Below are 24,915 nucleotides of genomic sequence, written 5' to 3'. Positions count from 1 at the left end.
CTCTCAAGGTCGTTAATTATTGTCTCGTGGATTTAATATTTTTTTTAATCATTTTATCTTGTGAATTTTTTATCTTGTTTCCCGGATTCTAGGTATTACAATGTTTAGCTTCTACAGGACCTGAGACCCACCCTAAGAAGATTGAATCGGAACATAAGAAGGAATGTTTTGACAAACTGAAATGCTGATTGTTGATCAACCTTTGCTTCCTACTACTACTGATTTAAGAAATCTGATCTCATCTAAACCTTTTATTTGTTTATTTTTTGTTTGAGAAATGTGATCACACCTAAATCTTTTCCTTTTAAATTTTTGTTGGTAAAATGACTACCTTGAATTATATAATAAGCCACTAATAGATTTAGGTAGAAACCACCTTTCACAGTGGTAAATCATGTAACCTTGACATTCTATAACCTCGGCAACTAGGAACAATTATCATAGTAACAACACAATTATCATAGTAACAACAAATAAGTGAGGTACGCCAGCAAGATTTTCCCATTCAAGATTTAAAATGAATAAAATTTTCCCTGGATTGGCAAGATTGATTTTTTTTTAATGCATTTGATAATTCTTCTCCGCAAAAGTCGCTAGACATGTTCATTTATTAATCTTTACCCAAATAAAATTGAATGTGATGTGAACATACCATAGCAACTGTTTTTTGAGGAGTTCTATACAGTTGCCAACCAGTGGTCTTGGCTCCTGTGCTGGAGAAACCACCACCTAGTCTTTCCTGAGGACGATGGAAAAGGGACATGGAATTGTCGGCTGCTCCAATGCCCAGCCAATGTTCTCCAGCAGTGATTGATACAATAGAAGAAGAATGCAAGGTCAAATTTTTAACACATCGCATTCGTCCTGCAAGTAGAGATGAAAAACAACAGATGAGATAATATAAAAATTTCCATTCTGAACATAGGTGCTAAATTGTCAACATGGAAATTCCATGATCACCATTTGTCATCACTGGTTTGTCATATTTAACAACATAGTATTGTGCCTCTATGTATTTGAAAATTAAAAGGTCTATGAAGGAAATTATTATTTCATTAAGTAGCTCAGTTGTAAATTATAGATAATATGATAATGCTGCTGCCTTTGTGCTCATCTCCTCCGTTTCAAATAGGTAACCAATTTGCTGCAGCAACTTATCCACCTCTAATTCGATGCTAGCATCACAGATTGAGGAAGATCCAAGTGAGGGGATGCCGGAGAAGAGAAAGGAGGAGTCCTGGGGCTTGCTGAGTAGTGTGGCTGCTTGGGGACATCCAGGAGATCTTTATCTTTGCAAGGGACATGTGAGGGAAAAGACATTTCTGCAAGTGGGATGGAAGAATTTTTACATAATGAAGGGGAGTGAGGGTGGAGCATAGGCCTGCACTGTCATATCTAACCCATGGTTAGGCATCTGCGGATCTGCCTACACATTTTGGCAAGGGATTGCTTCGTCTAGTTGCTATGTGATCCTTGCTAAACGGCTCTTTTAAATAGTGATCTAGGTAGACTGCTTTGATAACCAAGGTGGTGAAAGTAGGTCAACAGAAAAAAAAAAAAGAAGATTTTTCTCAATAAATTGTTGGTTGATTTGAGATATTAAAAACCAAACTTAATTCTCCTCATTGGTGAATCCAATACTTATAATACTTATTGTTCGCTTGATCCTCCCATCCCACATGATTTTCACTTCCCCTTTTCCACTAAATATCGACAGCCTAATAGCCTATACTAATTTTTGGTCATTTTCTTGGCTATCTTTTCTTCCTTGTCTTCCATAAGTGTGCTCTTTTTTCTTATCTTTTTTTTCTCCTTTATAATTAAATTTCAATTGCAATACACTAAGAAAGTTCGTTTTTTTTTTTAAATTTTTGTGGTTTATTTTTCTTAATTGCAATGTGAAATATTAAATGTTCAGTTTTTTGTGCTTAGTGTTTACTTATGGCATGCCTATTTGTAATTATAAACTTACATTGCATTGGTTGATTAAGAATGAGTTACACACACACATATATATCATTCTTAATTTAATGCTTTTATTTCCTATTTTAATTTTTTTTTTCCTACAGCCTAGGCATTAGACAGTGCGCTGAGTATCTACTGCATGAATTTACATTTTAATAACTTACATATATTATGACCAACATATATTTTATAGGTACCATGGTTGTCTAGAAAAGTGAAGCATAGTAACTTCTTCAGAAGACGGATTCAGTATCAAGTAATGGCTCACTAAGTGTAAGAAATAATGTCCACTAACCCTTGAAGGAAAAGTTTGGTGCAAACCATCTAGATTGTGACTAAATCCAGTCTTCTATGAACATAGATGATTTCAATTTTATTTGTGATGAAATTCTCTCCAAGAAATTATGAACTTACAATGTCACACAACTGAATCAAACATCAAAATCACAAAAAAAAAAAAAAATACATTAGCCATTCTGGAGTTTCTCATTTTTCAAAATGATGTAACAAACTAACTACCCTCTAATGAATATTTGAATTTGTGGTGTATCACTTTGCATCTCCTCTCACAATATACAGAATAGTGTTATTTGATTAGATTTATCATATAGGATTTTTACTTCCGACTACCAGTGATCAAATGGTAATAGAAATGCAACACTATAAGAATTGCATGAAAAAAGGAACACGCCATATTCCATGATTTGGATCATCTTGGGATAGCTTGTACATGTTCATGAGCAATTTGATTATCTACAAGTTGCCATGAATAAAAAGGTATATTCATTGATCAATAAATGGTAATAAAAATACAGCATTGGAAAAAATTGAATGGGAAAATGCAAATCAAACTGTCCTTACCTTCTTCATTTTCCCAAAATTTTATAAGACCGTCAGTTGAACCTGAAAAGAACCAAGACAGTACCATAACAATTCACAAATACTAAATGGTATTTGACTGATAATACACTGAACAAAAGATTTGAATATAAAAAAGCAGAAATGACAAACCGGTAATAACTCCTTTATCAGATGGTGAGTATTCCACACAGAGAATCGGACCAGTATGACAAGACAAAACTGCTTCACATGTTCCACGTGAAACAGACCATGTACTAGCCGTCCAATCATCACTTCCAGTAAGTATGGTGTCTCCTACCATCCGTAATGACCTGATAAGATATGGTGACTCAATCAATAGAAAGAAAAACAAAGATGATACAAGTTATATCTCCTCCCAGGTTACCGAATCCATTTAGTGTGGCCAACAAGTTTTTGCATTTGTCTGCCAGCACGTATATCCCAAATATTTGCTACCCTGAGAAAGTGAACATATCAAAAACTCATCACACTATCTTTGTTGACAAGTAACATCATTAGAATGCTTTGTGCATCACGTACACATCTCTTCCAGCTGCTGCTAATATCCCTGTGGAATCATCATATTCCATGCAAAGAACAGCATTTGAACAGCGACCAACTGTCGCAACACAAGTATCAGTTCTGACATCCCACATCTTCACAGTACCATCATGTGCAGCAGTCAAAACGCGTTCTCCAGAAAGCATCCGGACACAACTGACCTATGGAGTTCAAAAAAGATTAGCTCAAACATCAACTAATTAAGCAACATCCCAAGCAGCTCAGTTGTGTAATCTAGTTTTGCTGTTCAAGGTGTCAAGCCCAAATATTAAGAGACGTGTTAAATAGGAGATTAGTTGGTTCTGAATTTTTTGTGCTTCTGAAAGAACCCAAGAACCACGACCCAACTAAGTTCATGATGTGATCTGACCTCAACCAGACCTGACAAATATTTTTGAATTGTGACTCAAATCTTAGTTTTCAGGTCAAAACATTATTGATTAAACTGGGTTATTTAGTGCTTATTTTAAGCTTTTGGAATTTTTTTTTCTAAAAAAAACTAGTCTTGTGGTAGGTTGGGCTAGATCGAACTGGGAATTTAACAAATTGTTTCAATTTTATGCATTATTCTAAAACAGACTCTGCTGGTACTTCAGAATCTCTTTGTACAGTGAGAAGGTACAATATGGTATAACATGCTAGGCAAAATGTGCTGACACACTTGTGAATGAGAAATACAGAAATATATTATGAGTTGGGAAGTTAACAAATTAAGAATCATATTCTGAGCTGGCATGTTAACACGTCATGTATTCCAGATTTTTTTTAATATTACAGTTCGAAGTAATAGTTTCTGTGTAATTTTATGGCAATGAAGCTGATGCTGATGTTCTAAGGTATCGAGGCCTAAAATTAGCCAGCAGGGTTATATACCATACCAAACTTGTGTGACTTTGCAAAATCAGAGACCCTCTTATGTAAGAGATTCAAAAGGATAAGCATAAGCACGTCTATGGCCACGGTTATTTTATTTGCATAATCAGTTCATAAATCACTAAAATACCGGTGCTTCATGGCCCTTTAGTTCTTCCAGAATCTGAGAAGTTTGCTTATCCCAAACTATGATAGAATAATCATCAGATCCTGATACCACTTTACTCCGATCAGAATTAATTGCACGTACAGGCCTGCAGGAAACAAAAATGTTATAGATGAATGTTTATGTAGAAATGACCACCTGAAAGTCCTAAGCAAGTGAAATATCTCATAGAATGAGAAGCAAACTTAAATATTGAGTACATTGCAACTGAAGGTTGAGAAATAAAAATCGCAAAGGAATTTGACCATCATACTTCTTACAAAATGGAACATAGAAAAACTGACCACCTTGCATGCAAACATAGGTTTTGCTTAAAAAATAATGAACTCTCTCTGAATTATGAGTGAAATTTGGGTCTAGCTAGGAATGGAGCAAGAATTATCAAAGATGATTTTCTGATCTTTACATACAGATTGAAATGTGCTTGAACAGACACAGCAGGGACCTGCACAAGATAGAAGCCTGCGTGCAGGCGTATAAATATGCCATTTATTTTTTTGGGAGCTAACTGGCCTACAAGAAGTGTTGTTTACCTATCCAACAAATAATATTGTTGTCATTAAGAACTATGTTTGTGCCAAAAAACAATAGCATCTGAGTCCCATAATGACTCATCAAAAGTTTCAGGTTTAGATCAGGTTGGAAATAAGTGATGTCCGTCCAATACTTGAATTCATTCATACTGAAAGTATATACCTCAGATAGATACAAAACTGACAAGTACTAATTCTTATTGTTTTCTTACCATTAAATATATAGGTTTAAGGTCTCATTTGGTGACTCACCGCAACAAGATTATGTAGGTGCCATCAGTGTACTGTGTGACAGTGTGAGGTGACGTCGGTTAGCACTAACTAGGAGCAACAAAAAGGAGAGGAACAAGATAATAATCATGCAGAGACATCATTACAGAGCAACCTTGAGAAATTGATTAACTTGGAACAACGGCATGATGTTGAAGCCTATTTCAAAACAATATTCATTTTAGGGAAGAAACATCTTCATAAGGCAATCAATGGAATGATGGATGAACTGGTATTCTCGTAGAAATCGCAAACCCTAGCAGTGGGTGGACAACCAACACATATAAGCCTTCTTTTTCTTATTTTTCCCCTTCTAATTCTTCTTAGTCATCTTCTTCTTCTTCCCTATTTGCCCCCCTTTCACTAGACTACCAGATCAGCGTAGCTAATCAATGCCAATCTATGTTATGTGTCCACATTGTCGGTACTTATACGGACGGGATCCTGTCAAGGCCTGAAACCGATTTCAATATAAATATTTTAAACCTTGACAATATCCTCCAAAATTTCATAATTGTAAAAAAGCACTTAGAGTTCCGTCTTCCTTTACAAGGGTCCTCTGATTGTTGCTTCAAATCACTTTAGTTAAATTAATTTTATGAATAGAATTAGTGATTAGAGTTATTACTAGTCATGAGTTTAGTCCCATATTCTACATCTAGTTATCATGTTAGTTGTTCCCTTTTTACAAATAAGATAATAATTTTCCCTTTCAATTACTTCAAGATATGGGAAGTAGTATCTCATTCATCAGAATTTAAAATACTACTATTGTTTCTAAACCAAATAATTATTTAATGCTAAATCACAATTAACAAAACTCTAAGAATTGATGTTCGGATGATACCTAGATTAGTGGAATCATGTGTTGGATAAAGAGTTCTATGCTATAATGACTTGTCATGACCAGTTAACTGTTGCCTGGCACAACACAAAATTCAAAGCATATTTCGAACAAATCAAATCATTTTTTAACAACTTGGAATAAGTAAAAATACGGATGATAAAACAAGATTCTTTAGGGTAAATTAGACTATTACCCAGTGTGCCCCTTGAGTGTTGTTTTAAGTTCAGAGCCACGTAGACTAGGATCCCAAATCTTAACCTGCAAGAATATAGGCATCACATATTCAGAAAGGGATCTTGTGATCCAAATCCACGTGAAGAAAAAGGAACCAATAAATTGACTGTTTCCCTTCAAAACAAACAGAAGCAGGACCTGCAGAGTTAATTATATAAAGCAACCAGAGTGAAATCATGATCGAAGGGATTTGGAAAGCACATGTTTTTACAGATGTCATTATTAATCTTGCACCACTTAAAATAGAACTTCCTATTTTCTTGCATTGTATAATATGATATGAGAGCTCCTACATGCTTCTTCCCTTTTTTTATGCACATCTACCTTAGTAAGCATATAGGATGTGGCTACTAGTAGTAAAACTAAAAAAATTGTGACCCAAGAGCTAATAAAAAAGAAGGCATGATAAATATAAGATGCTAAAATCAAGTAAACAACACTAACGGAAGTTGCTAGTGAAGTTTATCTTTTACTAGACACAATACATCTTTGTTTGTTGGTCAGCATATACTCTGGGAACAAACTTATTGATGTTTTTGACAATGATGATGTCTAATAGGACAGGTTTCTTTGAAGATAGAGGTCAACATCTGGATAGACATCCAACAATCTGAATATTAAATATTTGCTGGTAGTAAATTCACTAATTTGGAGGAGGAAGAAACAAATTATAAATGCAAAGATACAATGATAAAGGAGAGAGTCATGCTATAGTTCATAGTGTCACTGAGTTGTCGTGTTTAACAACTTATAAATGAATAACTTCTGCTTCACTGAACCTGAGCTTGTACTGTGACATTTGAGCAGCTATTTACATTGCTCACAACCAAATCTTCAATGAATGAACCAAGTATATCAAGGTCAGTTATCATTAGGTTTAAGATGTACTCATGAATTAGTATCTACCATGCACTGAAATGCTATTCCATTTTGGTTGGCATGGAAAAACATACCATTCCTGTTGCATACCTTGTATTTTATCTTATTTCCTGTTAAATTAGGATTAATTGTGTTTTTAATGGCTAATTAATGCTACATCAAACCAATTAGGATTAACAGGGGTTTTAATTGGAAAGTTAATGGAGTAAGTTGGTTAAATTGGATTCAACTTCGGTTTGTTTTCAATTCAAATTAGAAGAATTTGCATTATCCAAGGTTAGCTCAAGATAATTTGATCAGGTTCAGTGGAAGAAGCCCAGTTTTGATTAGGTTTCTTCTGTCAATAGCTGTAACAGCCAATCTTTATCTCTCCCGCCTAGTGATTTCTTCCTCCCTATCCTCTAATGTGATCACAGTTCTCCATTTTTCTCTAATCATAGCTGCAATATAAGTTCTCCTTTCTTCGATACTCAAGTTCTGGTGGTTTCTCCTCCAAGCTAATCGACGATCGAGCAAGATTTGCAATGGCTCTCTCTCGGACAAGCACCAACCACAAACAAAGGAGCAGAAATACTTCTCTTTCATTTTCCTTTCTAAAGCGACTGTGAGGAATTCTTCCTCTCTAGTCATGTGTAGCAACCAACCTTCCTTGAGATGAGCTTTTTCCTCTTCTTTTTTGTTCTTTTTCTCCCAAACCATGAGCGATAGAGGTGGTGAGTAGCAAGGTTGTAAGTAGCTTATTCTTCTTCTTTTCTTTTCAATCTCCAAAAGTGAGCTTTAGATCAGCCTTTTGCGAGTTGATCATCAGACGTGAACGTTTCTCTTTAAGTTATGGAAGGTTGAACCCTTGAAAGCCATCCTAGGTTGGTTGATGTCTTGTTATAGAGTTGTAGCTTTACTAAGGTGTCATTTGTACAAATTGGATATAAGATAGCATTCTTTTGGTAGGACTTTTGGTTCTGCTATCTGTTATAACATTTAATTGGATATGTTTTGGTTATCATATTAGGATCAGCATTTTACTAGTAAGCACTAAAATTATAATAGTATGAAACAACACTTAGTATTCAAACCAACCAAGCAATCAGTGCTTCCACTGATGAAAAAACCAGCATCTTCACGGTCACCAACAAGATCCCAAACTTCCCGTCTTGTAACACAGTGAAGAGCAGTGATAGCGCCTGTATGACCTTTTAGTATGCGCATGCTGGACTGAAGTTTCTTCTGCCCAGGAGTAACGTCTCCCTTTGCAGAATCAGCACCAGTCTTTGTGCCATCACTGGAAACTGATAAAGAAAGCATGTAGAATTGTGAGATACCTTATATTATTTAGCAGATCAAGTACAACTCCAACACAGCTTGGTATTTTCGTCTTTACAAAACATGATGGTGAGCATCCGACTTACGAACTCGGCCAAAAGAATTAGCTCTTATACTTCTGTCTCTGCTAAACATGCTGTGCACCCAACTCCGCCCAACAACAGAGGCTTCTGTAGGTTCATGACTTCCATCTGCTCCATCCTGTAAATGAGGCGAGGGCAATCCATATGGTGACACAGACTGGCCTTTCCCAGACGAGAATCCCCAATAACCCACCCGAAGTTGTTGGATATGCGACAAAAATGCCCTGAGCTTTATCTGAACAATGTATGGATAAGTGGTAACCAAGATAAACAGGAGGGATATAACATTTTCATAGAGCTGATGAAGAAATATGATAACTCACAAGCTGTTTGTAACCTAGGTTGTTTTTCTCCGCAATTTTCTCAATCATGTTCCAAGCATCAGAATCAGGAAGTCCTAGTCCATCCTCCAGGATGAAGTAGAAGGCATAATTAAACAGGGAGATTAAAATGAAACCCACAGAACCCCAGTTTAGGAAAAGTAGGTACCATGTGAGTTGCAATTACAATGAGCTGAGCAGTGACTAAAGTTACATAGTTCGCTGACCTGAAGATATGATGGCACTAAATTATCAAATTTAAAATCAAAGTGTACAAACAAAATTCTTGATGCATAATTCTGCAAATACGTCAAAGACGAAGGCTTACATGAAGTTTTTGTATGAAAGAAAGGTTCAAAAGTGTGTGTCTATATTATCAAATTTTCTCAGCCAAGAAAAGCTTATTTTTCAGGAAAACACTTGGTTGAAACTTGAACGTACATTTTGATACATTCTTTCCTTAAGTAAAATTTAGAGCAAAGATAAGCATCTATATGTTGAAGGATTTGTATTCAAACTGAATGAAGACATATTGGAGAAACAAAACTAGAAACCAGGAACCAAGGAAATAAACCAGATGTTACTAGCAAGAAGAATCAGAACCTACTTGTTTGCAGACTGCTCCATTAGATACTCAAAATAGGCATCCCAGAAGCTGCAGAGAAAAAGAAAATCCAAACTTAAAAGTAAGACTGATGATAGGAATGACTTTTCTCGTCTAGACAACAGCATGCCTAGTTAAAATCCATGTATTAACACTTTAAGGGTATTGCTATAAGATGCAATTTTGTGGCATTCTGGTAAGTATAAACACCAAATGAATGTTGCTGCACGAGGCAACTTCTTGGCATTATTACTTGGCTGACCTGAAAACCTTCCGAATCCCCTTTTTAATAACATTACCACTTCAGATATTATATGAAAACTGTGAGACCTTCAAAATGAATAAAATGTCCTAGACTCATAAATAAGAATATGAACTATTTCCTACCCTCCGTTCATTATGAATGGTTGAGCAACTGGTTCATGCGACTCAACTCATCTTCCATTCATTACATTAAGCAGTTTCTCAGATACATTACAAGATAAAATGACAGTAACAAAACATGCAATCAGATATTTATGCCATATCATCACCTTCTATCTATTATGCAAAATAAAATTTATATTGGTTTATGCAAGAAATTACCTAATACAAATCATTTAGTCAGGTTGATGCTGGTTTTAGAGAGAATGTAGTACTAGAAGAAATAGAATGCAACAGAAAGATTGTTTAATTGCAATAAGATTATAATGGAACTCTTCTGCACACATGATAAAGAATCACTAACTGACATCAATCAAAAGATCATTCTTATGTTTTTTTGGGTACTATCCAAATTAAATAGAAATTTGAATCCAGGATAAAAGCTGTACCACATCAATATCAAGAACTATGCAATGTCAATTCAAACCTACTGGTTTAAAGTATTAGACAGACTATTAGATATATGTTAATTGTGTAAAAAAACTATTTGAAATTACTTGAATTTTTATCCATATTAGAATTGGAATAATAATTGGATATCATGTTTCTGTATAGCTATAAAAACCATTCAAAAACTCTACTGCTGTATTTGTTCAAGTAGCTCAAATAATGGTTCATAAAACTAAATACCGTAGCTCATCCCAAATGCAGAGAGATAGAAGATGGCGTTGAACATAATCTGGAACATTGTTGGAATCCTTTCTATACATTTCAGCAGATACTTCAAGAGCATCTCTGATGGTAGCAATGTCATTTCGAGAGGAAGCTCGGTTTATAGCAGTTTTGAGCTGGGCAAATATTTACAACTTAAGTATTTAAGTTAAATAAAATGTTTATATGGTAGTTGCAATCTGCAAGCAATTGTAAATAGCAGCATATAGAAGTAATGAATGATTATTAAAGATCAAAGTAGCTAAGCTAATCAAAGCAATAATCATCTTTTAACTGTCTGATTGGAAGCACTTCAGTGCCACCAACTTGACATCTCAACAACAGAAGTTAAGCCTATTAGCACACCCCATAGGTCTAAATGTGGAGCCCATGTCTCCATATTGTGGATAATCTAATCCAAGGTACATGAGATTAGTTGGAAAATTGCAAGTTCAGTGCCACTAATTTGACTTCTCATTTGTCCTTAAGTGTCATCAGACAATTTCTTGAGGCTTTATATCATGATCATTAGAAGGAATCATCAATGCAGACTCTGCAATACCACAACAATGCTGGAAGAAATTATCACTTGTATTGTGATTGTGGCCATCTTTTGATTATAAGGTAGGCATGTGAAGTTTGGACAAGTTCTCAGACAACTAGGCAACCCATATTAATCTATTGTGTTTTCTATGAGACAATCCGATATCTTGTTAGAGTAAGAAACAAAGTGTGATGATCAAATTTAGTTCACAGGTAGAATACAAGGGCATGGCTATCTCACATGTGAGTTTGTTTGGCTCAAACAATTGATGACCAAGTTGAGTAGTGCCTCTGCTGTGCCGATGAAACTATATTACAACAATCAAGTTGCCTTGCACATCAGTTCAAATCTAGGAAAAAGGTACGATCCAAAGAGATCATTTCCTTTCTGAGTTCTAGTGACTAGCTAGTTAAAGAGTAAACAAGTAACAAGGCAAAACAAAAATATATGGAGGGGAAAAGTTTGGGGATTTACCCTAAGAAATTCTCCAACTTTAACTGAAGAAATTGACAAAAGTATCAACATGTATTTCAACAAATTAATAGTTCACAACATCAGACCCTATGACTCAAGCATTTGTTTGCCATAATCTGGAATAAGGTAAATATTGATTATAAATGCAAGACTTATATCTATCAGAAGTTCTAATTAGTATATTGCAAACAGCTAGGATCCATCACTCTATGACCTCCATCACTCTGATATGGTACATTTTACATTGTACTGTACTATACTAGTCTGTCTTATCCAAGAAACACAAAATAATTCAACTTCAGAGCAATAGAATATACACAGACTAAAGATGGTCTTTTATCCAGCACAGACATAGAAGACAAACATGAAATAGCAATTAGTCAGAAATTATTATTAACCCACCAGTTCTTTAACTGCGATGAATTGTTCATCAGTCAAACGGCATTGCCAACCCTGTAAAAATAATTTCATTGTTAATATATGCAACTACTAGATTACTGATTCAATATTCATCAAGTTCGATGATAATATTTACCGAAATAATATGCTCCCTTATACATTCAACAAACCCACTACCACCAATCCCCTCAGCATCAGATTCAATTAGAGCTGTAAATTGTGGTCATAAAAAGAAATGAGACTAGAAAGATATACCTCACAATTAAAACAAAAAATATCAGTAACACATTTATGTATTTAGTACCAAGAATGGTGCCATATTCGAAAGATGAAAGAGGATCCTCTGTTGCCCCAAGCCTTAGAAGACGTAACCATAAGCCCTAACCAACAAACAATTGTATGATTGTGAACGTCTAGTGTGCTTAGATCAGAGGAAACAAATCAAAGGAATAAATATAACATCTAGCCCAAAGAAATTATGCATGATCATAAAATGGATATAGATAGTAAAATACAAAAAAAATCAAAGAAAGCAATAAACATTACTATCAAAGAGAAACAAATATAAATTATAGCATACCATGTGTGATTGTTCTTTTCATAACTCCATTGACATCATATTAAATCAAAAGTCTAAGTTGTTTTTGACAAGCCCTTTAAGAATCTGATAAACACTAAATAAATCAAATTTGAAGACTTGTAAATCCCACGAAATAAATTCAGGTAAATTATGTGAAACTAACAAAATGCAAGACAGGACATGAGCAAATTTACAGTCACACAAAAAAAACATTGTTGATTTTAAGAATTGTAACTTCACGTCCAAGTTTGTTTTTGAATAAATAAAAAATGCTATTGATTCAATAACCCACCTGCAATTTCACTTTTATATCTAAGACCATCCTGTCTCTCTCGGCCTGCAGATAACAACCCAAAAGATCGGTCAACGACTTTACTGATGCTTATATAGAATCCTTGCCCAAAGATGACTGCAGAGAACTTACAGCTCTCTCCATTGAACTTAAACTTTCTGCTTTTGGATCACCATTGGCTAGCATTGGAGAACTGGAAACATGAAAACAGAAAGTTAAGTCTAAGAAGAGAATATGACATCCCTGAAAAAGCTTTTAAAACTCATATTTTGGCAGGTAAAACAAAAATGCCAAACTTTCAAAACATAGTTTAACTGGAGATGCAATAAAAATGAAGTTTCACCTAATTGTGTGTCTCCCAGAATAAGCAGAGTTTGCCAATGCCAGAATTGACCTGCGCTTCTCTTCTTGCTCTTCTGTTCTAACTGTTGAAGGAAACCGCTTATAACAGTGCCTAGAACCTGGTTCTGAGAAACAAAAGAAAGAGTTCAACAGTGGAGGAAAATATCAAAGTTACCACCCCAACATAATCCTTTAATTAAATAGTAATCAACAATATAAAATTCAGTGTGCCTTCAAACCTGGAAATATTGTAATTAATTTGTATGGAACATTATATGGACATGACTGTTACCTGAAACTTCAACTTCAGTCACTGATACAGTAGTGATCTCAAATTCTGAAGATGGTGTTGGAAAAATTGAAATAGGGTCCTGACCCCTCCCTGTGGCATCTTGTAATTTGTCCAGTAGGTTATTGCCGCTTTCCTCTGACATGATACATCTTTCCAAATAGTCCATAAAACCTTGCGACTCTAAGAACTGAGTCATCTGACAGGATAAGAATAATGCAGAAGAACCTCTCATAAGTATGATAGAGAATCAACTCCATATGTCTCGAGACCATTCTAAACTTGGGCATTACAGATTTTGCCCATAGCCAATAGTAGCCTGATTCAGCTGATTGGATTGGACTAAGCTAAGCTAAGCTATGCATACAAATCAATTACTGCGTTATCCAAAGCAACATTTAGTTACAGAACCGTCAAGAACTAATGAGTTATCCAACTGAGGATCCAAAAATTTGCTTATATCTGAATTCTGATAATAGAAATTATGGAAACACAGATGGTTTAAATGACAATATGTGACGCAATAAATGAGGAATTCAATGACTTATCTTCTTTAAAAAAATTACCATTTTTGCACAAATATTTTTTAGCCTTTTTGTATAAGTACTACATATTTTGTCAATTTGTAAGTATTAGAAACTTAAAATATATTAAATATAGTTAGTGTAAACTTTTACAATGGATTGTCCAAACAATTATTTAATATTATATTGTATATTGGCTGCATATAGAGATTGAACCAATAGCCTTCAGGAAATTAGCCAACCCCTAAATCATTAACCACAATGACAATAGTGCATGTCGACAACTATATACTTATATGGATATAACTAAGCAAAAAAATGCTAAAATGGTTTCATAACCAATGGCATATTGACTCACATATTGGAAATATAAAATAGTTATTTAATTAATTCTTTATGGATACAATTGATGACCACAAGTTTGCTAATAATGGATGCATATACACTAACATATTAACTTGCATATATATGATCTAAACTGCATGCTGATATACACACTTTTAAAAATCTTAAATATTCTAAAAAAACAGCATCGTTGTTTTGCTAAAAAGAAGAGTGTGCTTTGTTGAACAAAATTTGGTAGTCTTAAAATACATAGTAATTCATAAAAATTCACATTGACAAACATTTCAATCTTATTGATGCTTGACAATTTAGTAGAAGGAACTACAATGCATGGAGATGTAATTCAATATGAAAATTTTATATCCCATCAAACAAATAGCACCATTAAGTTGATAATAAATGTGCAATGATATGGAAATTAAATTTAAATAAGAATATAACAGGAACAATCAAACTAAATTCAAAGATGAAGCAAATTTAAAACAATCCAAGAAAGTAGAATTTAGCAGTAAGTGCACATAGAAACCAAAATCATACCATTAACATTGATTCAATAGGTTCGCCAGTAGCGCGAGAACATTTCTTCAAAAATGCTTGAGAATTGAACACATTTGTAGTTGGTTCCTGGAAATCAATGATACTAGGACCTTAGGAAGTTTGTTGATATGTACAAAAACATTTATAAAACAATTTTAAGAATAACTTACAATGAAGTTACGATATCCGCTTAGGAGCAATGCCAAAAACCTTAAAAATATCAATCTGCACAATTATATTTTTGAGAAGATCATTCAAACAGCCACATGGAGAGGTTAAAAATACCAGAAAGATCCCGTGTCATTAGTATGTTATTATCCTCTAAAAAATTAGAACAGAAATTAACACAAAAAAAAGTACGTGAGAGAGAAGCACTCAAATTTTCTGCAGTTAAATTATCAGAGTACAACTGATTCATAGAATGTGCAAATTACTTTCACATTTAGATAGTATCAGGTGTTTTACAAAAAATGGGTTTTTCTTTTTGAACTATGAAGCTTTTTTTCAACATCTTAAAAAATGCAAATCTAGAAATAGAATAATATTTCTATGAGGGTGCACCAAATGGCCAACTAAATTTGCAAAAAAAGATGCATCAGCGAATATTTCCTAGTCCCAGGTTGCCATGGACACCCGAACAGTACGTTCAGAGTCATGCAGTCACTTTCTGGATGTTGGAAAGCAGAGGCTCCCCACCAGAGACGGACAAGAGTATCAGGAGGATTGACAATGCACAAAAGTATATGTTCTTCCGGTGCCCCCCTATTACGGACCTATGGAGGAGGATTTGAACTTCATATGCGTCCATAGATGTCCACCTTCAGTGTATTCGGACGGCATTACAGAGGGAGCAGAATGGTGATAAAGGCTCGTTATTTGGCTTTGTCATCGTTGATACATTATATGTTGATGGCTCAAAATAGTAGTTTTTTTTGTGAGGGTATTGAGAAGATATTCAGGAGCATGCAAATACATGTATACAAGTCTTTAGGTATCTATTCAGACATAAATAGACCCTAAAACCTCATTTTGTACATTTTGGACGCATGATATACCACTTTTACTTATACAAAAAAATATAGAGTACATCAATGGACCAATCAAATTTGAAAAAACAATCCACCAGATTCAATAGGTAATTAAGATTGTGACATCCAAGTAGGGAAATATAAGGTGCTAAAATGAAATGCCCAGTGCAATACTGTAAGAAATAGAAGATCACCTAAGTTGAAAGTTATGCTCCTCTCCCCAGGGTTTGTTGCCACACTTAATATACTGCTCTGACATACTACCAAAATTGATCTTCAAGTGATCTATCCATGTGACATTTGGGTGTAGCAGCTTTAGTATCTCACTGCGTAAGAAACTTAGTTCAGGCTCTGGTATTGGAGGTATTTCTTCTGATGTGGTAATGCGATTGTAGTCAAGATCCACAACAACTACCTGCAGATGGAAAACAGCAAAATAAGGTTTAAGGTTTATTATTTACGATGGTATTAAAGCAATCTATCCTATAAACTATAAAGATCATTGAAGGTAACTGCAAATCGGCAACAAGGACCCATTTAAATGGAGGTAACAAACTTATATTATGACCACATTTCCTTCAATACATCATTTATTTCTCTTGAGAAATAAACTGTCAACAAAAAATAAACAAGAGAATGTTTGAGGTAAGATTTCTGCGATTTTGTTAGCCATTGTAGGATGAGTAGAATGACAAAATTTCTGGTAAGATAATATGATAACTTTAAAATGAGTGATTCAATATACTCAGCTAGGGATTAGGATAAGAATGCGAGATCACTTACTTTTGAGTAATCCAATGATATTATATAGGATAGGAATAAGATGACTCCTGTAGAACAAACAATTGCACACAACCTAAGTTAATCCAAGTCAAAAACTGAATGCTACCCTCCAGTTACAAGATCAATCCTAATAATCCATCCTACATGATAGTGGTTACAATTATGAGGATACCGAACCTAATAAGTGCAAGCCCTTTCCATTATTTGTCTAATTGCTTAGGCTATCTCCATTTAAGTGCTTAATGAGCATAAGACATCAAACTTGGTGAAAAATAATGATAACTGCACTCACTAAGCAATCAACTTTGGGAACATATTTTAGGATTTCATATTTTTGAGTGGATAAGCCAAAGGGAATCCAAATGACTTAGTTGATTAATTTAACACATTCTAGTGGAATTTTATGTTCTGAAAATTATTGAATGTCACAATGGGAACTAAGTAGGTTTAGAATATAACTAAAGGGCCCAGAAAGATCCAAAGTTAGTTTAAGATTATGAATTCGAGTAAAAGCATGTGAGAAACATTTTGGGTACTGAACTTGCTTTAATGGATGGCCTAATGGGATCTTTTTATGCTTTCCAATATTCTAATATTTGAATTTGATGTCAACTTAAGTGGCTCAACAAGATCAGCTCAATTGGAGGCATATATTATCCAAGAACTTTGAGCTCAATTGATCATGACAAAGACTAGGGCTCTGTTTGTTTCATAATAAATATTTTTAGGAAACAAACAGAATTAAGTCGGATCAAGTGGCTCAAAGGGGATTAGATAGGATTTTCTTACCAAGTAGGCTATTGAGGAGATCAGATTGGCAAGATATTTAGCCAAATGTCACAATGGAGTTTGGGTAACTTTTGTATTTGGCCATACAATTAAGTGATCCAAGAGGTCACATGGTAAAATAACTAGCTAACAACTCAATGAGGTGTGATGGGGCATGAGAGAATAATAAGATTCACCTCCCCCCACTAATTCATGATTATGTGAGACTCTCAAACAGGCTTAATGGTCCAAGTAATCTTTCAACTATGTGCCTAAGGATCTCGGGCTGGAAAAGGCCTGGGCTTCTGCAATTTGCACTTTTAGGATGTAATATTTAATGAAACACAAGAACATTTCAATACTAAATTGATCAGCACAAAATGATGTAGCACAAGAACACTCTGTCAAATTGATTCAACAGTAAATCGAACTCTTAAATCACATAGAACATTAACGAAATTGAAAAAGAAAAACCAATAGCTTTGTCACACAGACAAAAAGACCCTCACATAGAATAAATGAAAGGAAAATTTTATTATTCAAAAGTTGCAAAATACATAGAAATGAAACTTTTTGATACACTCAACTCTAACCAAATCAGGAAAGAAATATCATTAATTCAGAACCACAATATCCCTATTATATAGTGTTACCAAATCAAAAAAAGAACTAACTACCCAAAATTCAATTGCAATTCAAAATTTAAATAAATGCTATTTTCCCTAATCTGCATCAGTATTATACAACATAATCATGTATTTATTTATCAGTTATAATCATGGATTTATTCCTTCTGAATTTTCATGGTAATAAAATTTTACACCACACATCAACATCAGCACATATGAAATAATTAAACTGTTCAATATGTTACTGAATAATAATTTCTGTATCACAAATAATCTCATGCTGATAAAATGAAAACAGTGAGCTCATACAACATAATCATCTAATAACAAACAAGTAATCTGAAACTTTTTAACTAGATTTTTTTTTTTAAAAAAACTGCACGAAATATGAGAACAATAAAAAAGAATTTCTACAAATATCACACAATTTACACACCCTATGTTATATGAACATACAATGAAACCCTAATCATGTGAAGGTTCGACTGAAACAAAACTCTCATGTCAAGTATCAAACTCTAAATGACGAGTTTCTAGGTAGAACAACCTAGAAAATTGGAAGAACACATACTTGCATCAACTAAAGGTTTCAAGAAGAAAGGAAAAAATGTTGGCTTGTGTAAAACTTACACCATCCATCGACAAAGAATATGTGTCAACGCCTGAGTGAAGTCCCATCATATATGGTGTAGGAGCATCAATGTAGTCTACTCCACTAAAGAAAAGCAGTGGAATATAGACATGCTACAACATGAAAAGAATAAAATTTTAAAGAAAGCTAGGAATGAGCAATAATAGAAAAAAAAAAGCTAATCAAAATAGAATCAATATATGATTAGAAGTTCAGTGCCACATAAAAAAAGAGCCTCTCAACTAACTTGTTACAAGTCAATAAAAATTTTCTTATGTAAAGGAAAAAAGAGAAGTAACGTCCCTATGTCTGACCTGCCATCTGAAAGGATATATCAAATGGCAAATTGCTTCCGACGCTAGAGTTAATAGTGAATACCTGCAAAAGTTAGAAAGGAACAAACTTTGAGAATGTTATAACACAGACGACAGCCATGTACTTTATCTAGTCAAATACTCCAATAATGTAACAACGTGACTTCTAACCAACCAATCCCACACAAACCTTCGTCAACCTATATACATTTAGGCAACATCAACAACAAATGTCAGCATCACAATTTCTATGTCAACTGGTTGACATAATGACTTGGTTCAAAGCTTTAAGATAGTCTTGTGCTAGTGTTTTGGTGCCTGGCCAGAATAATATAGTTTCAGCAGTGTATAATGCTAAGACTTGGCACTCTTCGGCATAGATTTAAACATGTTAAATTGAATTTAAATAAGTTTTAATCCTTTAATTCCCTTCCATTCTTCCACTTTCCACTTAGTTTATTTGCTTCTAAACATAAGAATATAATAATTAGACAGTTAATTAAATTAAAATTCTATGGTAGCATATGCCCTACCAATACTTGACATGTTTCGACATGTGATAGTGTACCTAGATCAATTGATTTTACTCATTAATCCTTTACTAGTTAGATTTTTTACTTTTAGCAATTATCTCAAACAATGGAATTAAAAATGAGGGGGTTTTGTATTGAGATGAATTTAGATAAGTTTGCATATTCTACTCCCTTCTTCCCATCTGACTAACATTTGATTGGATGTTACTTCAAAAAACTTTTTCAGCAAGGTCATCATAGGTTGAAATCACAATGATGCACTCTCAGAAGCTAGTAACTTCAATACAGATACTCTACAACTAGTAAACTGTATTTGGTGTAGTACATGCAAGCTGATTGCCTAAAAGATTTTCATGAAGACTATTCCTCTTATTATAAAAAGGCATGTAGAGTGTATTATGTATCCTGTAAATGTCTTTCATTTTACTATAAGTGCGCACTTGAGATGACTTTGGCCCCTCCATCTCCTCCGTGACTACTATAACCACTCCCATTATCAATAGCCCACTCTTGGAGCAAGAATAAAAAGAGTAAAATCAATCTTGCATAGTTCAAAAGGTATGTGATTGTAGTCGAGGCACACATCATGCTCATGAGAATGACAAGTAGAATAAGAGAATGTCTAAATATTTTTTTCATTTATCTTCTCCATGGTGATATTCATAGAGTCAAAAAAGTTAAGAAGACTGTAGAAGAAAAGAATGTGAAGTAGTCAAACAACTTGATATATTTTTGAATATGGACAGCCCTTAGTGAATGACTCGAATGAGGTTCAGATCCGGTGCACAAGTGATAGAGATCTTCAGCAAATCAAGGAACCAAGATGGAGGAGGTGTTGCAAGCCATTCTGTGAGGAGATCAGGAGGGATATGACCAGGTGAGTTAAAAGAGGAATTTGATTAATGATGGTCAACTGGAAGAGGATTCTGTGCGAAGATATAAAGTAAAAAACTCACGTTGCAGAATGCTGGAGTGCACTTGCAATGAAGAAGATGGAAGGAAGAAGACAGCTGCTATCAAAGTGCTGTGAGGAGATGGCTGCAAAAGCTTTAGGAATCAGAAGGGAAGGGTTGTGATCAGCAAAGAACCGTAGGGAGTTTTCCATTCAAGGATATGATGGAGAACTCAAGGCTGGGAGAACTCGCAGAATCCAATATGCAAACAAAGACAGTCAGAAGGATGCTACAACGAAGGAGGAAGAAATTGAGGCAATGTTGCATCAGAAGCATTGAGGAAGAGGTAGAGAACTCACATTGCAGCTGAGAAGTGAACTAGCAAGGATACATGTGACGAAAAGGTGAAGTTAAGGCATCTTCTCTAGGAATCAATCACTCTAGATAGCCACTTCCAATTTGTTATGGCCCTTGGATCTAGATCACATAATGGGACGGTTTACCGGCTGATCGGTGGAATTAATCTTTGTCTTCTTGGTCTTACGACCTTGACGGCCTATGGTGGTGGGGATAATTTGAAGCTCATTGGGATTAGAGAACCTCTTGATCTAGGGGGTTTGATTTTTTATAAACTCAGTCGTAATCTTTATTGCATTATTCCAATCATTTAAATACAACTACTTACATTCCTTCTCGACAAAGGAAGAAAACAAACATGGAATAAGAAGGTTTTATTCTTACTTTAAAAAAAGATACTAGACTCAATTCTACTGAAATCCTACTAAAAATAAAAAATACTTGACTTAAATAAAAATCAATTACTATAATTGAATCAATTCTCTTGATATGCATTCTTCTTTCTAAATCTGTCGTGTGTGTATCTCTTGTATTTGATGGACTCCAAATGAGCTTGCCTACAGTCCATAATATTATTTGTTATAGCCCTTGGATCTGGATCGCATAATGTGACGGTTTACCTGATCAGTGGAACCAATCTTTGTTTCTTGATTTTACAACCTTAATGGCTTATGGTGGTAGGGATAATTTAAGGCTCATTGGAATTAGAGAACCTCTCGATCTAAGAGGTTTGATTTCTTTTTGTAAACTCAGTTGTAATCTTTATTGCATTATTCCAGCCATTTAAATACAACTACTTACATTCCTTCCCGACAAAGGAAAAAAACAAACACTGAATAAGAAAGTTTTATTCTTATTAAAAATAAAAGATACTAGACTCAATTCAATTTCAGATACTCGACTCAATCCTACTAAAAATAAAAGATACTCGACTTAAATAAAAATCAATTACTATAGTTGAATCAATTCTCTTGATATGCACTCTTCTTTCTAAATATGTAGTGTGTGTATCTCTTGTATTTGATGGGCTCCATACGGACTTGTCTACGGTCCATAACATTACTCCCTCCCTAACAAACGGGTTTGTCCACAAACACGAATGATGAGTAACGTCCCTGGTAGCTACTGCCCTTGGATTTAGATCGCATAATGGGATAGTTTACCGACTAATCGGTGGAATCAATCTTTGTCTTCTTGGTTTTATAACCTTGATGGTCTATGGTGATAGGGATAATTTGAGGCTCGTTGGGATTAGAGAACCTCTAGATCTAGGGATTTGATTTCTTTTCGTAAACTCAGTCATAATCTTTATTGCATTATTTCAGCCATTTAAATACAACTACTTACGTTCCTACCCCACAAAGGAAGAAAACAAAGATTGAATAAGAAGGTTTTATTCTTACTATAAATAAAAGATGCTAGACTCAATCCTACTTAAAATAAAAGATACTCAACTCAATCCTACTAAAAATAAAAGATACTCGACTTAAATAAAAATCTCTTGATATGCACCCTTTTTTCTAAATTTGTCATGTATGTATCTCTAGTATTTGATGGGCTCCAGATGGGCTTACCTACGGTCCATAATATTACTCCCTCCTTGAAAAACTGGTTTGTCTGCAAACACGAATGATGGGTAACATCCCTGATGGCTACTGCATCTTCCCATGAATCCGCATGGTTTGAGGAGAGTGGGTGCCTATGATCACATTGAGGGAAATTTCAACATCCTCGACGTGGTCTTGTTCATCAGAATCTTCTAATCCCTTAAGCCAGAAAAGACATTTGCAACGCTGGCCAAGAGTGTAAAGTTCATCACAATTAAAACAAAGACCCTTAGCATGTTGTTATTCCATTTCCTCCCTATTTAATCGTTTGATAAATGGTTACTTCGGTGGTTGGATGGGGGCGCATCGTGATTGGATGGGGGCAAAACTCATAGCCGATGTGAGATCTTTTGGGTGATGAAGCTCGACGATATGATCTTGGAGGCCACTAATGAATATTTGAACTTCTTGTTCTGATGTTAAGGCTCTTGCTCGTGTCACCAATTGTTTGAACTTTCGCGGGTAGTCTTCCACGAATCTTGATTGTTGAAGTTTGGCAAGCTCACCCAATTTGTTGTTGCGAATAGGTGGCCCAAACCTCAAATTACACTGATCTTTAAATTCCTCCCATTGAATATGAGGTCGATCACGTTCTAGATTGATGAACCATAATTAGCCATCTCCCTTAAGATGGAACAAGGCTAGGCCAATCTTTTCTTCCTTTGGAGTGCGTTAATGGTGAAAAAAATGGTCACATCAATTAAGTCATCCCAAGGGATCAAACTGACCATCATAACACGGGAAATCTAGTTTCGAATACCGTGGTATACATGAGGATCCCTCCTCATTGCCATAGTACCTTTTCGAGCGATGCCCTTATAGGTCAGGATGGTTGCTGCTCTCTTCACCTGGATGATTGTTGTGCGAGTGTAGCTTAGAGAAGCCTTTGGACAATTCCTCTAGTTGAGTGTGGATGAGTTGTTGTCGCTTGTCATTGGCGACTTTGTCCTCCCGTTAAATTTTGAGAAAAGCATCAAAGCGTTGTGGAAATGCTTGTGAGTCACGACGAGCTCAGATACCAATTTGTTATGGCCCTTGGATCTAGATCACGTAATGGGATAGTTTACTGGCTGATCGGTGGAATCAATATTTGTCTTCTTGGTTTTACGACCTTGATAACCTATGGTGGTAGGGATAATTTGAGGTTAATTGGGATTAGAGAACCTCTCGATTTAGGGGGTTTGATTTCTTTTTGTAAACTCAATCGTAATCTTTATTGCATTGTTCCAGCCATTTAAATGTAACTATTTACATTCCTTCCCAATAAAGGAAGAAAACAAACACAAAATAATAAGGTTTTATTCTTACTTAAAAATAAAAGATATTAGACTCAATCCTACTGAAAATAAAATATACTCGACTCAATCCTACTAAAAATAAAAGATATTTGACTTGAATAAAAATCAATTACTATAGCTGAATCAATTCTCTTGATATGCATCATTCTTTCTAAATTTGTCGTGCATATATCTCTTGTATTTGATGGGCTCCAAATAGGCTTACCTACGGTTCATAACAGAAGCATTGAGGTAGAATGTGGTAGAGAACTCACATTGCAGCTGAGAAGTGAACTAACAAGGAGAAGAATACATGTGACAAAAAGGTGAAGTTAAGGCATCTTCTCTAGGAATCAATCACTGGAGATAGCCACTTCTACCTAATATATATATATATATAAACTATCTGCAGATAGGTCTCCCCAAGAGGCACTTGGGATCTAGAAAAGCAAAAACAAAAAAACATATAATTGGCACAAGGAAACACAATGAAGCCAAAAATACACAGTTTATTGATCAAGTGAATGCAATGTTGCAGTGGAAACCCATCACAGGAGTTTCTAGTCTAGGACTAATTGGTAAATCAATAACAATGGCAAAAACAGATAAAGCTATTTCATGTGTCTATAACTAAATGGTAAATCTATAACAATGGCAAACAGATAAAGCTTTCATGCTTGTGAAGAAAGCTTAGACTAAAATTTTCTTATCAAGAATCTCATTGTGTATTATTTGAAGACTAAAGAAACTATTTTCAACAGAACTATTACTAAAAAGAACACATAGTAAGGAAAACCAAGTATGATTATTACTTATTTGCTCGGAGTAATATTCTTCTTTCAAGAAGCACAGCGGTAAAAAATTGAATCAGGTTATCCACATCAAGGCACTGTACCAAGGGTTGAAATGAAATCTGCACATGATGAAATAGCTACATCAATATCAACACCTTGATCTTAACAACATCCATGAAAGTGAGCAAAACAACAACAACAACAACAAAAACATAACAGAAAAAGCAAGATGTATACATCTGCATGAGGAAGCCCTTCCTTTGGTGGTGTTTCCGCACAAAGAAGACAATTTTCAATAGCAAATAAAACTCGATCTTTTCCCGGTGTAGGTAAAGGAACATTAGATACCATATCAGCTATTACATCCCATAATGGCTTGCTGAAA

General features: G+C 34.8%; 1 protein-coding gene across 2 annotated transcripts in view; it reads right to left on the bottom strand.

The window, feature by feature from the left end:
• LOC121983884 (DENN domain and WD repeat-containing protein SCD1-like) overlaps positions 1 to 24,915 on the bottom strand; it is a 29,869-nt gene that overhangs the window by 542 nt on the left and 4,412 nt on the right. The window contains exons 4-30 of one of the 2 annotated variants that reach the window (XM_042536563.1): positions 24,768 to 24,909; positions 24,549 to 24,649; positions 19,070 to 19,133; positions 18,755 to 18,868; positions 16,139 to 16,359; positions 15,087 to 15,141; positions 14,917 to 15,003; positions 13,514 to 13,709; positions 13,223 to 13,346; positions 13,012 to 13,072; positions 12,880 to 12,924; positions 12,312 to 12,387; positions 12,144 to 12,217; positions 12,011 to 12,061; positions 10,570 to 10,727; positions 9,520 to 9,567; positions 9,082 to 9,139; positions 8,916 to 8,999; positions 8,596 to 8,827; positions 8,267 to 8,475; positions 6,270 to 6,334; positions 4,391 to 4,514; positions 3,367 to 3,548; positions 3,212 to 3,283; positions 2,977 to 3,137; positions 2,827 to 2,868; positions 653 to 864 (exon numbers count right to left, since the gene is read on the bottom strand). In XM_042536563.1, the coding sequence (XP_042392497.1) occupies positions 653 to 864; positions 2,827 to 2,868; positions 2,977 to 3,137; positions 3,212 to 3,283; positions 3,367 to 3,548; positions 4,391 to 4,514; positions 6,270 to 6,334; positions 8,267 to 8,475; positions 8,596 to 8,827; positions 8,916 to 8,999; positions 9,082 to 9,139; positions 9,520 to 9,567; positions 10,570 to 10,727; positions 12,011 to 12,061; positions 12,144 to 12,217; positions 12,312 to 12,387; positions 12,880 to 12,924; positions 13,012 to 13,072; positions 13,223 to 13,346; positions 13,514 to 13,709; positions 14,917 to 15,003; positions 15,087 to 15,141; positions 16,139 to 16,359; positions 18,755 to 18,868; positions 19,070 to 19,133; positions 24,549 to 24,649; positions 24,768 to 24,909 (3,058 nt within the window). Of the gene's footprint in view, positions 1 to 652; positions 865 to 2,826; positions 2,869 to 2,976; positions 3,138 to 3,211; positions 3,284 to 3,366; positions 3,549 to 4,390; positions 4,515 to 6,076; positions 6,151 to 6,269; positions 6,335 to 8,266; positions 8,476 to 8,595; positions 8,828 to 8,915; positions 9,000 to 9,081; positions 9,140 to 9,519; positions 9,568 to 10,569; positions 10,728 to 12,010; positions 12,062 to 12,143; positions 12,218 to 12,311; positions 12,388 to 12,879; positions 12,925 to 13,011; positions 13,073 to 13,222; positions 13,347 to 13,513; positions 13,710 to 14,916; positions 15,004 to 15,086; positions 15,142 to 16,138; positions 16,360 to 18,754; positions 18,869 to 19,069; positions 19,134 to 24,548; positions 24,650 to 24,767; positions 24,910 to 24,915 lie in introns of those variants that run through there. The other variant, XM_042536564.1, reaches the window with a different exon arrangement.

This window comes from Zingiber officinale, chromosome 5B, assembly GCF_018446385.1.
Source record: "Zingiber officinale cultivar Zhangliang chromosome 5B, Zo_v1.1, whole genome shotgun sequence".
In the NCBI taxonomy this organism is placed as follows: Eukaryota; Viridiplantae; Streptophyta; class Magnoliopsida; order Zingiberales; family Zingiberaceae; genus Zingiber; species Zingiber officinale.
The sequence above is the reverse complement of the archived record's forward strand: the minus strand, read 5'-3'. Positions and strand labels throughout refer to the sequence as shown.